Below are 13,961 nucleotides of genomic sequence, written 5' to 3'. Positions count from 1 at the left end.
TGTTGCGCTACAATGCTGAGAACTATATTCTGCACCCTGTATCTTCTCCATTGCTCCATCTATTGTATTTGAGTTTGACGATTGTATCTATGGCTGATGTATCTGATTATATTCGGATAGCATCCACAACAATGCTTGAAACTGTGACAGTAATAATCGTAAACCTGTAATATGAGTCTGTCTGGCGTGAATGTGCAGATGAGGCAGGGGTCTTCCCTAGCAAGCATCACCTGCAGTGGGAACACCGGTTCCTTGTAAAATTACTTTCATTTCTTTCCCCAGTTTTCTAAGGGTGAATGAGTGCAAAAAGTTGGATGGATCTTCTGTGAACATTGGCTGGATCTCGGTGGAGCTACAGAGTGGAGCCATATTCACATGCATTCAGCGGGTACAACTATGCTGCGTTTGTGCTGGCCAGTGGCCAGTTTGGCACCAAGTTCCAGGGTTGATCTGCTGAATAATTCTGGCTCATGGTCTCCAGGCAACAGCAGTCCTAACTCAGTGCACAACTTGATCCAGCTCGTATCCCTCACAAAACGTGCTGGTGAATGGGATACAGGTGAGGTATTCACACCAATGGCAGTTAATGGGATAGGCATAAAACCAGATGACTAGAGATGCAGAGAGGCCAGTGAACACCAGGAGGGAGACAATGATCAATATTCGTTTCCTGTATTTGTCACCCTGGCCAAAGGTAATGTATGGTAGGAAGGCAAATGAGAGCAGAAAACCACTGAGGAATCCAAACATATGAGCAATGTTGTCAATCCAAGGCATCAGGCCAACTGCGAAGAGAACCAGAAGGAGGCTGAGCAGCTTCATCAATGCTTTCCATGGTTTCTCCAGAATCGGCCAACTCTGAAGCAATTCTACAAAGAGACAGGCCAACACACCAAACTGGGAGCCAGCAGGTCCAGCCTAATATTGAGGAGAGAGGATAGACCATGTTAGTGCCTCCTGCATCTTGCCCTAAAGGAACTTGCATGGATAGAAGAGTGGCTGTAGCAGAAGGGGCCTTTAATGTTTGGCTGTCAGTGGCTAGTGGCGTTCAGCAGAGGACTTTTCACATTATATGTTCATGATCTGGATGAGAGAATTGATGACTTTGTGGCCAAGTGTGAAGATAGGTGGAGGGACAGGTAGCGCTGAAGAAACAAGGAGGCTGCAGAAGGACTTGGATGTTGGGAGATTGGGCAAAGAAGTGGCAAGTGGTATACAGCATAGCAGAGTCTATGGTCAAGCACTTTGGTAGGAGGAATAAAGGCATAGACTACTTTCTAAATGGGGAGAGGATTCAGAAATCGGAACTTGGGAGTGCTGGTACAGGATTTCCAAAAGGTTAATTTGTAGGTTGAGTCCGCGGTAAGGAAGGCAAATGCAATACGGACATTAATTTCAAGAAGACTAGAATATAAAAGCCAGGATGTAATGCTGAGGCTTCATCAGGCACTTCTCTGGCTACATTTGCAATATTGTGAGCATTTTTGGGCTCCATGTCTGAAGAGTGTGTTGGCTTTGGAGAGGGTCCAGTAGAGGTTTACGAGTATAATGATTGGGTATGATGAACATTTGACTGCTTTAGGCCTGTACTTGTTTAGAAGGATGAGGTGATATTTCATTGAAACCGACCAGATAATGACAGGCCAGGATAGGATGGATGTGGAAAGGATTTTTCCATTAATGGAAGTCTAGAACCAGAAGCAAGGCCTCAGTATAAAAGCACACACCATTAAAATGGAGATGAGGAGGAATTTAACTTGCCAGTGGGTGGTGACTCTGTGGAATTCATTGCCACAAATGACCGTGGAGACTGACATTGGGTATTGTTAAGGCGGAGATTGATAGGTTCTTGATTACGTAGGACATCAAAACTTACAGGGAGAAAGCAGGAGGATGATGTTGAGAGAGAACAAAAGATCAGCCATGATTGAGTGGAGCTGGTCGATGGGCTGAATGGCCTAATTCTGCTCTTATGTCTTCTGGTCATCGCTGGGCTCATACTCACCACATCCGACAGCAAGAGTTTCTCCTGCATGGCCCTCATACTCTGGAATTCCTCTGTCTCTCGGTTCCACAGAACCTACAGTTCCCAACATCACTTTGTGAAGTTTTGTTTCAAAAGTTCCTAAGATGTTTTACATGTTAATCCCCGGGATGGCGGGACTGTCATATGACAAAAGATTGGAAAGACTGGGCTTGTATTCATTGGAATTTAGAAGGATGAGAGGGAATCTTATAGAAACGTATAAAATTATAAAAGGACTGGACAAGCTAGATGCAGGAAAAATGTTCCCAATGTTGGGTGAGTCCAGAACCAGGGGCCACAGTCCAAATAAAGGGGAGGCCATTTAAAACTGAGATGAGAAAAAACTTTTTCACCAGAGAGTTGTGAATTTTGTGGAATTCCCTGCCACAGAGGGCAGTGTTGGGTCCATTGTTGTTTGTCATGTACATCAATGATCTGGATGATGGTGTGGTAAATTGGATTAGTAAGTATGCAGATGATACTAAGATAGGTGGTGTTGTGGATAATGAAGTAGATTTTCAAAGTCTACAGAGAGATTTAGGCCATTTGGAAGAATGGGCTGAAAGATGGCAGATGGAGTTTAATGCTGATAAGTGTGAGGTGCTACATCTTGGCAGATCAAAATAGGACGTACATGGTAAATGGTAGCGAATTGAGGAATGCAGTTGAACAGAGGGATCTAGGAATAACTGTGCATAGTTCCCTGAAGGTGGAATCTCATGTAGATAGGGTGGTAAAGAAAGCTTTTGGTGTGCTAGCCTTTATAAATCAGAGCATTGAGTATAGAAGTTGGGATGTAATGTTAAAATTGTACAAGGCGTTGGTGAGACCAATTCTGGAGTATGGTGTACAATTTTGGTCGCCCAATTATAGGAAGGATGTCAACAAAATAGAGAGAGTACAGAGGAGATTTACTAGAATGTTGCCTGGGTTTCAGCACCTAAGTTACAGAGAAAGGTTGAATAAGCTAGATCTTTATTCTTTGGAGCGCAGAAGGTTAAGGGGGGACTTGATAGAGGTCTTTAAAATGATGAGAGGGATAGACAGAGTTGACGTGGATAAGCTTTTCCCATTGAGAGTAGGGAAGATTCAAAAGAGGACATGACTTCAGAATTAAGGGACAGAAGTTTAGGGGTAACATGAGGGGGAACTTCTTTACTCAGAGAGTGTTAGCTGTGTGGAATGAGCTTCCAGAGGAAGTGGTGGAGGCAGGTTCGATTTTATCATTTAAAAATAAATTGGATAGGTATATGGATGGGAAAGGAATGGATGGTTATGGTCTGAGTGCAGGTAGATGGGACTAGGGGAGAATAAGTGTTCGGCACGGACTTGTAGGACCAAGATGGCCTGTTTCCGTGCTGTAATTGTTATATGGTTATATGGTTATATGGTTATATGGAGGCCAATTCACTGGATGAATTTAAGAGAGAGTTAGATAGAGCTCTAGTGGCTAGCGGAATCAAGGGATATGGGGAGAAGGCAGGCACAGGTTACTGATTGTGGATGATCAGCCATGATCAAAATGAATGGCGGTGCTGGCTCGAAGGGCCAAATGGCCTCCTCCTGCACGTATTTTCTATGTAAAAATAACGTCAGAATACAGTAAACATGAAGTGCTGGAGGAACTCAGTGGGTGTGGGAGAATCTGTGGAGAGAATGGATAGGTGACGGTTCCGCTTGCTAGCCTTCTTTAGAGTGATGCATCCCTAAAGAGTTGAATCTTTCTCTTTGTGTCATCTCTGCAAGAAGTCATTCTTCACAGTACATGCGTTTAGTCTAGACATTGTCCTGTTGGTAAAGCTGGTGTGGACACAGGGCGTCACCTTGCAGCTGGTTCCACACCCTGCTCACATTGTTCCCTCCTCCCTCTCTGCAACTCATACCCCTTCTCACACTCACTTTCTCCCTGCCCAGCCTCTCCAACAGCCTACCTCCACCTTCCTCCCTACCACCCACACTCACCCCCCAACTATTTATTCTTTCATCCCCATCCCCCCTCCAACCAGAAGCCCCAACAACCCCCATACCTCTGCTCTGTACGGCAGGAAGATCGCACTGCCCAAGTTGCCAAGAATCCCACTCAGGAGGTAGATTATTGCAATACGCAGCCAGCCAGCTAACATCTCCAGGTCCCGGAGAATGGTCACATGGAAAAGCACAGAGAGCAGACAATGGATAATCCTGCAGAGTAATGATAATGGGAGTCAGAGCGGGCCACACAGTGTGGACGCTTAAATAATGAGAGAGCGTGAGAGTGAGAAAGCGAGAAAGAGTGAGAATGTGAGAGAAAGTAAAGAAGAGAGGGAGGGACTGCATGGAAAGGTGAGAGAATGAGAATGACAAAATATATCCGACAGCAAAGAGGGTGAGAGTGTGGGAGCGAGAACGGGAGAGTGAGAGAACATCAGCGAATGAGGAGTGTGAGTGTGTGTGAAGGTGCCTGAGTGTGAGTGTGAGTGTGAGTGTGTGTGAAGGTGCCTGAGTGTGAGTGTGTGTGAAGGTGCCTGAGTGTGAGTGGGTGTGAAAGTGCCTGAGTGTGAGTGTGAGTGGGTGTGAAGGTGCCTGAGTGTGAGTGGGTGTGAAGGTGCCTGAGTGTGAGTGTGAGTGTGTGTGAAGGTGCCTGAGCGTGAGTGGGTGTGAAGGTGCCTGAGTGTGAGTGTGAGTGTGTGTGAAGGTGCCTGAGTGTGAGTGGGTGTGAAAGTGCCTGAGTGTGAGTGGGTGTGAAAGTGCCTGAGTGTGAGTGGGTGTGAAAGTGCCTGAGTGTGAGTGTGAGTGGGTGTGAAAGTGCCTGAGTGTGAGAGTGAGTGGATGTGAAGGTGCCTGAGTGTGAGTGGGTGTGAAAGTGCCTGAGTGTGAGTGTGAGTGGGTGTGAAGGTGCCTGCGTGTGAGTGGGTGTGAAAGTGCTTGAATGTGAGTGTGAGTGGGTGTGAAGGTGCCTGAGTGTGAGTGTGTGTGAAGGTGCCTGAGTGTGAGTGTGAGTGGGTGTGAAGGTGCCTGAGTTTGAATGGGTGTGAAAGTGCCTGAGTGTGAGTGTGAGTGGGTGTGAAGGTGCCTGCGTGTGAGTGGGTGTGAAAGTGCTTGAATGTGAGTGTGAGTGGGTGTGAAGGTGCCTGAGTGTGAGTGTGTGTGAAGGTGCCTGAGTGTGAGTGGGTGTGAAGGTGTCTTGAGCACTGGGAAAACAAAGAATGATTGGAGTGGTAAGGTTTTTGATCATCTTCTCCTTGCACTGTCTACTGTACTTGTGTGTGGCTCAACTGTACTTGTGGATGGTATGGTTTGACTGGATAGCACGCAGTTTTTCACTGTATCTTGGTATATCTGACAATATTAAACCAATACCAATACAAAATTGCATTGTCTTCACCGGAGGCATTCAGACATGAACATGTCATAGAGAGATTTGGACTATGTGCAGGGAAATAGGATTAGTTTAGAGATACAGCGTAGAAACAGGACCTTTGGCCTACTGAGTGCACGCCAACCATCGATCGCACATTCACGCTAGTTCTATGTTATTCCATTGACTCATCCACCCCCACACATCAGGAGCAATGTTACTGAGGCCAAATAACCTACAACCTATTACTCAGCAAAATTAGTTTAATTATTGCGAGCCAAAGTAGCTGTTCCTGTGCTGTAATGTTCTGATAGAAGTATAGTAAATGATGAGGGGCATGGATAGGTTATATGGTCAGAATCTGTGTCCCAGAGTGAAAATCTTACAGATCAGAGGGTACATCCCTCCACCGGGTGGCGCCACCGCAGTGGCTGCCTCGCCAGCAGCTCATAGTCCTTTCACCCTTCATGTTATTTATAGTGTGTCTAAATGTATATTTTAATGTTTCTTAGTATGTCTTATGTGGGGGGAAATAGGGGGAAACAGTTTTTCAGTCACTTACGTGGATGGAGATGTGTCTTTTCTCAGTGTCGCATCACCGCTCACCCCCCCCCCCTCGCGGCCTACCAACTGGATTGGCGCGGCCTTTCCTACCTGAGCCGGCCCAGTGGTTCAGCAATGGGCGCAGCGATGAATTACCATCGCGGAGCGGGACAATCCCTTTTTGGGGATCGCCAGTGTTGGAGCTCTGGAGTTTTGGGCCTGCTGACTTTAACACCGTGGAGATGTGGTTTGCGGAGCTTCAAGCCGCGAGCGTGACACTGACTATAACATCGTGGAGGCCTGGGATCTTTTGCCGAGGATCGCTGGTGTTGGAGCTCCGTCCAGCTCGGCCTGTGGACTTCGGAAGCCGCGGTCTCTCGTAATAAGCGGCCGATTCTGAAACTCCAAGCCGCAGAGTGTATTCCTCCGTTCCGACGTCGGAGTTTCGACCATCTCGGCGAGAGGGCCAGTACATCGGGCCGTCCGTAGCGGCGACTGCGGAGGGTTCAAAGGCCCCGACGACGGGTGAACAAAGAGGAAGATGACTGAGCTTTATTGTCTTCCATCACAGTGAGAAATATTGATTCCGCTGTGGTGGATGTTGATGATAAACTCTATTGTGTTCTTTTATTCGTTTAGCTGTATGGTAACTCAAATTTCATTGTACCAATTGGTGCATGTGACAACAAATGTGAACTTGAACTTGATGAAGCTCTAAACATGGCCTCTCTTGTGCACTGCCTCAGTCTAATCTACTCTTCATACACTCTTGGACTTAATTATGACTGTGCCTATGTATAGTAAGATTTTTACAACTGTAAGTAAATAAGGAATTTCACTGTACCTAGATATGTGACAATATGAACCATTCAATCATTGTTTAGCTTTAAGGTGAGAGGGAGAAAGTTTAAAAGAGATGTGCAGGACAAGTCACTGTGATTATTGTATCCATGCCCCTCCTGATTCTATAATGTCTACACAGTCCAGTGAAAATAATTCCAGTCTGTGCAGGCTCTCCCATCCAGACAACAACCTTGTTCATTTTGTCTGCACCTTCTATAGCTGAATGACATTCTGTGTATAGTTAGGTGATGTACACACGATAATCTGTGTGTGATCTCAGCAACATGATGTCCAAACTCGTGTAATCAGTGCCACAGGTGATGAAGGCAAGCATCATGAGATCCTCATCACCCTGACTACCTGTGGCACATTCCCAGCCAGCCATCTACCCGTTGATCATTCCGATATTCCAGGGCCGTCACTCACTGTGTTTAACTTCACCAATCACGGTTAAAATGCCATCAGCTATAGTTTGCCCTCTTTCCCAGATAATGTTGATCCTGCTGTAAACCTGGACTACTTGCCAATCACCAACCCATAAACCTTCAATACCATGTCCCTGAATGTACAAGAGGAAAGCCTTTCGGCAGGCTGGCCTTCATCGGTCAGGGAATCGAGTAAAGAAGTTGGGATGTTATGTTGCAGTTGAACAAGACGTTGGGAGAGTCGCACTTGGAGTATTGTGTTCATTTTTGGTCACCCTTGTTTGATGAAAAATGTTTTTAAGCAGTAAGGGTGCAAAGAGGTTTTATGAGGATGTTGCCAGGATTCCAAGGCCTGAGCTATAGGGAGAGGTTGGGCAGGTTAGATTCCTTGGAGCGCAGGAGGCTGAGGGATGATCTTAAGATCATGAGAGAATAGCACACATCCACACTCACAATGCCACACCCTTAGCCAACGCATGTACCCTGGAGCCCTGCACCCGCACCCACACCCACACCCCACAAATGCCCACATGCCCACACCACACACCCCGCATCACGCTGCACACAACTTGATCCATATCTGCACATGTGTCCTGGCACCACATGACCGCTCCCTTGGCATTTATACACCCACTTAGTGCCTTACCCAGCATGAAGGAAAAGAGAGAGCCAAAGCCTGTAGATCTGATCTGGAACATCGGGGTTGTGGAAGGGCAACAATCCACAGACATCATCCAGACAGTGAACCTGCGGCACACAGGGTCATGGGTCACACAGAGTCATCGGTCACACAGGGTCATCCGTCACAGGATCATGGGCCACAGGGTCATCGGTCACAGGGTCATCGGTCACAGGGTCATCGGTCAGCAGTGGCTCACAAAACCAGCATTGTATCACCTCGTTGATCTGGGCATCAGTGGCAGAATCAGCCTTTACTGGTCATCCCTAATTGCCCTTGAGATGGTGGGGGGGGGGGGGGTACTGCACGGAGTAGCGAGTACTGCACAGAGTGGCGAGTACTGCACGGAGTAGCGAGTACTGCACGGAGTGGTGAGTACTGCACGGAGTGGTGAGTACTGCAGGGAGTGGCGAGTACTGCACGGAGTGGTGAGTACTGCAGGGAGTGGCGAGTACTGCACGGAGTGGTGAGTACTGCACGGAGTGGTGAGTACTGCACAGAGTGGCGAGTACTGCACAGAGTGGTGAGTACTGCGGGGAGTGGCGAGAACTGCACGGAGTGGTGAGTACTGCGGGGAGTGGCGAGTACTGCACGGAGTGGTGAGTACTGCGGGGAGTGGCGAGTACTGCACGGAGTGGTGAGTACTGCGGGGAGTGGTGAGTACTGCACGATGTGGTGAAGCTGCTGGCACTGTACCACAGGGGTGGGACGTCCAGGGGTCAGACCCAGCGATGTATCGCCAGATGGTTGGAGGATTCGGCTCTCATCATGGGCTGTAGACCAGGCTAGTGTTTGTGGATGGTACACAAGGCCACCTTGTGCCCAGGCAGGGGGTGAGGGATGGTTAATGGGGGCTAAGCTCGTGGCTGCTTTCCTCTGGGCGGTGTCCTGCGCTTCTCATTCTCTCGTTCAGGCAAGAGAAGTTTATTCCAGACACAAAGAACTGCAGCTGCTGGAATGTTGAGCAAAGCACAAAGTGCTGGAGCAACTCAGTCGATCATGCAACTGAGGGAATGGAGCAACGATGTTTCTAGACGGGACTCCACAGTTTAATGGAGGAATGAGGAGAAAGCTGGAAATTAGAGTTGTGGGCAGAACTAAGGCCAGTGATAGGTGGGTACAGGCAAGGGGGTGATTGGCAGATTGATGGAGTCAGTGGCAAAAGCTAGAGGTGAAAAAGTGCAAAAGGGTGTCTGATAATCAGAGAAGAGGAATGAAAGGCAAAGGCAGGGGGAGAGATGTAGGTGGAAGAGATGGGGGAGAGGGGAAAGAATGGGGATTCATACTCCTGACTTGTGGCTTGTAAATGTAGAAAGACCTTGGGGTGTGTGGAAGGAAGGGCCAAATAGCCTGCTTGGTTTTGTATGGTTCTAATGTTACCTGTGAACACAAGGTAGCCTCCTCATGGAAATATCCATCCATAAACTGGCAGTACTCCCTGGTAGTGATCTCACACCTACGCAAAGGACATAACACCAGTGTGAGAAGCAGAACAATAGATGGTCTCTATGGGCCTATTGTAGTCGCTGCCTCAGAAAGGCAGCCAGCATCATCAGAGACCCACACCATCCTGGCCACACACTCATCTCACTCCTGCCATCAGGAAGAAGGTACAGGAGCCTGAAAACTGTAACGTCCAGGTTCAGGAATAACTTCTTCCCTGCAGACATCAGGTTATTAAACACGACAACTTCAAATAAGCTCTGAACTACATTAGACTATTATTATTATTATTATTATTATTATTATTATTATTATTATTATTATTATTATTATTATTATTACGCTACTATTGTTTGTTTTTTGAGTATGTGTATATATATACATGCGTGTATGTGTGTATACTTGTGAGTATGTGTATATATACACACTGAAGTGTTTTTTCTCTCTCGTTTATCATATTGTTCAGAGTGTTTATGTTGTATTGTGCTGCTGCAAGTAAGAATGTCATTGTTCTATCTGGGACATATGACAATAAATCACTCTTGATCCCAGGAGTCCCACACATTCCATCAATCTTAGTCGAGTATCTAGTTCACAACACTCTGGACAGAGACCTGATCAGATGGAGTGTAATCCTGGTAAATGTGAGGTGATGCATTTGGAGAGTACCAAAGAGGCTATGATATCACACTAAGCGGCGGACTGGCTTGCGAAGCAAAAAGGGCTGTTGAGCCAAAACCAAAGTGTCCAACGTCAGGCAACGCCATTGTAGTTGGAGACTCCATTGTGAGAGGTACGGACATGGGTTTCTGCGGCAACAGACGGGATTCGAGGATGGTGTGCTGCCTTCCTGGTGCCAGGATCCAGGATGTCACGGACAGAGTGCAGAAAATCCTCAAGGGCGAAGGTGAACAGCCGGAAGTGGTAGTGCATGTCGGCACAAACGATGTCGGAAAGAAGGGGATGAATATTCTGCAGCGTGACTTTAGAGAGCTCGGAAAATGCTGAAAAGCAGGACCTCCAGGGTTGTTATCTCCGGTTTGCTTCCAGTTCCTCGTGCTGGCGAGAGCAGGAACAGGGAGATACGGAACCTGAATGTGTGGCTGAGGAACTGGTGCAGGGGGCAGGGATTTAGATTCTTAGGTCACTGGGATCTGCTTTGGAGTAAGAGGGAACTGTACAAAAGTTGTACAGGTGGGGGACCAGCATTCTGGCAGGCAGGTTTGCCACTGCTACACGGGTGGTTTTAAACTGAATAAGGGGGGTGGGGTGTCAAATGGGATAGTCGAGGATGGAGTTAAAGGGAAAAAGAGTAAAGGGATGGTTAATGACCCCCCAGAATTAACGGGAAAGGAAGCTCACAAAGGGATAGGAGAGTATGGCCAAGTGTAATAGAGATCGATGTGAAAGGTGAGATGCGTAAGGAATTAAAAGTATTGTATATGAATGCGCAAAGTATAAGAAGTAAAGTAGATGAGCTTGAGGCTCAGTTAGAGGTTGGTAGATATGACATTGTGGGACATTGTGGCTGCAGGAGGATCAGGCCTGGGAACTTAATATTCAGGGTTATACATCCTGTAGAAAGGACAGGCAGGTGGGCAGAGGAGGGGGGGTAGCTCTGTTGGTGAGGTAGAGTCACTGTGGATTGAGTTGAGGAATTGTAAAGGCAAGAAGACACTAATTGGTGTTATTTACAGACCCCCAAATAGTAGCCCGGATGTAGGGTGTAAGTTGCAGCAGGAGTTAAAACTGGCATGTAACAAATGAACTGTCACTGTGGTGATGGGGGGTTTCAATATGCAGGTAGACTGGGAAAATCAGGTTGGTTCAGGACCCCAAGAAAGAGAGTTTGTAGAATGCCTCCGAGATGGATTCTTAGAGCAGCTTGCAATGGAGCCGACCAGAGAAAAGGCAATTCTGGATTTAGTGTTCAAGAAGGAATTGCAGATGCTGGAAGATCGAAGGTACACAAAATTGCTGGAGAAACTCAGCGGGTGCAGCAGCATCTATGGAGCGAAGGAAATAGGCGACGTTTCGGGCCGAAACCCTTCTTCAGAATTCTGGATTTAGTGTTGTCCAATGAACCAGATATAAGAGAACTCGAGGTAAAGGAACCGCTTGGAGGTAGTGATCATAATATGATTAGTTTTAATCTGCAATTTGAGAAGGAGAACGTTAAATCGGAAGTGTCAGTGATGCAGTTGAACAAAGGGGACTATGAAGGCATGAGAGGGGAGCTGGCCAAGGTAGGCTGGAAAGAGATCCTAGCAGGAATGACGGTGGAACAACAATGGCAGGAATTTCTGGGCATAATCCGGGAGACGCAGGATCATTTCATTCCAAAAAGGAAGAAAGATTCTAAGGGGAGTAGGAGGCAACCGTGGCTGACAAGAGAAGTTAGGGATAGAATAAAACTAAAAGAAAAGATGTATAACACAGCAAAGAGTAGCCGGAAGCCAGAGAATTGGGAAACTTTCATAGGACAATAGAAGGAAACAAAACAGGCAATACGGGCTGAAAAGATGAAGTACGAGGGGAAGCTGGCCAGGAATATAAAGAAGGACTGTAAAAGCTTCTTTAGATATGTTAAGGGAAAAAGAGTAGCAAAGTCAAATGTGGGTCCCTTGAAGGCAGACGCAGGTGAAATTATTATGGGCAACAAGGAAATGGCAGAAGAGTTGAATAGGTACTTCGGATCTGTCTTCACTAAGGAAGACACAAACAATCTCCCAGATGTACTGGAAGACAGAAGATCTAAGGGGGTAGAGGAACTGAAATAAATTTTCATTAGGCGAGAAATAGGCTAATGGGACTGAAGGATGAAAAATCCCCCAGGCCTGATAGTCTGCATCCCAGGGTCCTCAGGGAGGTGGCTCTAGAAATAGTGGACGCATTGGTGATCATTTTCCAATGTTCAATAGATTCAGGATCAGTTCCTGTGGATTGGAGGATAGCTAATGTTATCCCACTTTTCAAGAAAGGAGCGAGAGAGAGAAAACGGGGAATTACAAACCAGTTAGCCTGACTTCGGTGGTGGGAAAGATGCTGGAGTCAATTATTAAAGAGGTAATAATGGGGCATTTGGATAGCAGTAAACGGATTAGTCCGTCAACACGGATTTATGAAAGGGAAATCATGCTTGACTAATCTTCTGGAATTTTTTGAGGATGTGACAAGTAAAATGGATGAAGGGGTGCCAGTGGATGTAGTGTATCTAGACTTTCAAAAAGCCTTTGATAAGGTCCCGCACGGGAGACTGGTGACCAAAGATTATAGAGGAACAAGATAAACCACTCGACGAAAAAGCTGTAGTACGGTCATGGGCTCATGGGTAATTTGTGGCGCGCCATTTTGGGAATCATAGATATTTGTTTTGTTTTTTAAATGGGCTGCTGTCATGGCCTTCAAGAATGTTGGCCTTCATAACAAGAGGATTTCAGTATAGGAGTAAAGAGGTTCTTCTGCAGTTGTATAGGGCTCTGGTGAGACCACATCTGGCGTATTGTGTAGAGTTTTGGTCTCCTAATTTGAGGAAGGACATCCTTGTGATTGGGGCAGTGCAGCGTAGGTTCACGAGATTGATCCCTGGGATGGTGGGACTGTCATATGAGGAAAGATTGAAAAGACTAGGCTTGTATTCACTGGAGTTTAGAAGGATGAGGGGGTGTCTTATAGAAACATATAAAATTATAAAAGGACTGGACAAGCTAGATGCAGGAAAAATGTTCCCAATGTTGGGCGAGTCCAGAACCAGGGGCCACAGTCTTAGAATAAAGGGGAGGTCATTTAAGACTGAGGTGAGAAAAAACATTTTCACCCTGAGAGTTGTGAATTTATGGAATTCCCTGCCACAGAGGGCAGTGGAGGCCAAATCACTGGATGGATTTAAGAGAGAGTTAGATAGAGCTCTAGGAGCTAGTGGAGTCAAGGGATATGGGGAGAAGGCAGGCACGGGTTATTGATTGGGGACGATCAGCCATGATCACAATGAATGGCGGTGCTGGGTCGAAGGGCCGAATGGCCTCCTCCTGCACCTATTTTCTATGTTTCTATGTTTCTATATACATGGTAACGATTGTGTCCTAGGGAGTTTTGTGGGACCTTGATGTACATGGAAAGAACCATGAGAGTGGCCACACAGGTAGAGAATGTAGTTACAGGCCTTCCTCAGTCAGGCAGCTCAAGCTGCAGAATCAGAATATTGCAGATGATGCTGGCAAGGACACAGGCTTCTCTATACTTTCAGACACAGCAGCACACCAGGCTATCAAGCCTGCCTTCATTATATTTATTTAATTAGTCATAGAGTCAGCACAGAAACAGAGCCTTCAGCCCAACTTCTCCAATGCCAACCAAGATGCCCCATCTGTACCCGTCCCACCCACCCACATTTGGCCAGTGTCCCCCTAACATTACCTCACAGGAGTTCCTTACTCACCAAAGATTGAACTTGGGGGCCACTGGACTCGGTAAGAAACCCATGGAAGCATCTTTCACCAGTGTAGCGCAGAGAAAGACACTGCTCTGCCCAGGACAAGAAGGCTCTGCAGAGAGTAGTGCGTTCGGTCGAACGCACTATGGGAACTTCACTAACCCCCCTGCAGGAACTATACATCAGAAGGTGGAACTCCAGAGCCAACAAGATCATGGGAGACCCCTTCCACC

The 13,961-nt window shown here is 46.8% G+C and overlaps 1 protein-coding gene across 1 annotated transcript in view; it reads right to left on the bottom strand.

The window, feature by feature from the left end:
- Positions 1-208: 208 nt before the first annotated feature.
- LOC116987756 (inactive rhomboid protein 2-like) overlaps positions 209-13,961 on the bottom strand; it is a 31,723-nt gene continuing 17,970 nt past the window's right edge. The window contains exons 14-17 of the mRNA XM_033043987.1: positions 9,234-9,309; positions 7,821-7,921; positions 4,054-4,207; positions 209-918 (exon numbers count right to left, since the gene is read on the bottom strand). Coding sequence (XP_032899878.1) covers positions 499-918; positions 4,054-4,207; positions 7,821-7,921; positions 9,234-9,309 — 751 coding nt within the window. The 3' untranslated portion in view covers positions 209-498. The remainder of the gene's footprint in view (positions 919-4,053; positions 4,208-7,820; positions 7,922-9,233; positions 9,310-13,961) is intronic.

The sequence above is a fragment of the Amblyraja radiata genome, chromosome 26 (assembly GCF_010909765.2).
Source record: "Amblyraja radiata isolate CabotCenter1 chromosome 26, sAmbRad1.1.pri, whole genome shotgun sequence".
Lineage (NCBI taxonomy): Eukaryota > Metazoa > Chordata > Chondrichthyes > Rajiformes > Rajidae > Amblyraja > Amblyraja radiata.
The sequence above is the reverse complement of the archived record's forward strand: the minus strand, read 5'-3'. Positions and strand labels throughout refer to the sequence as shown.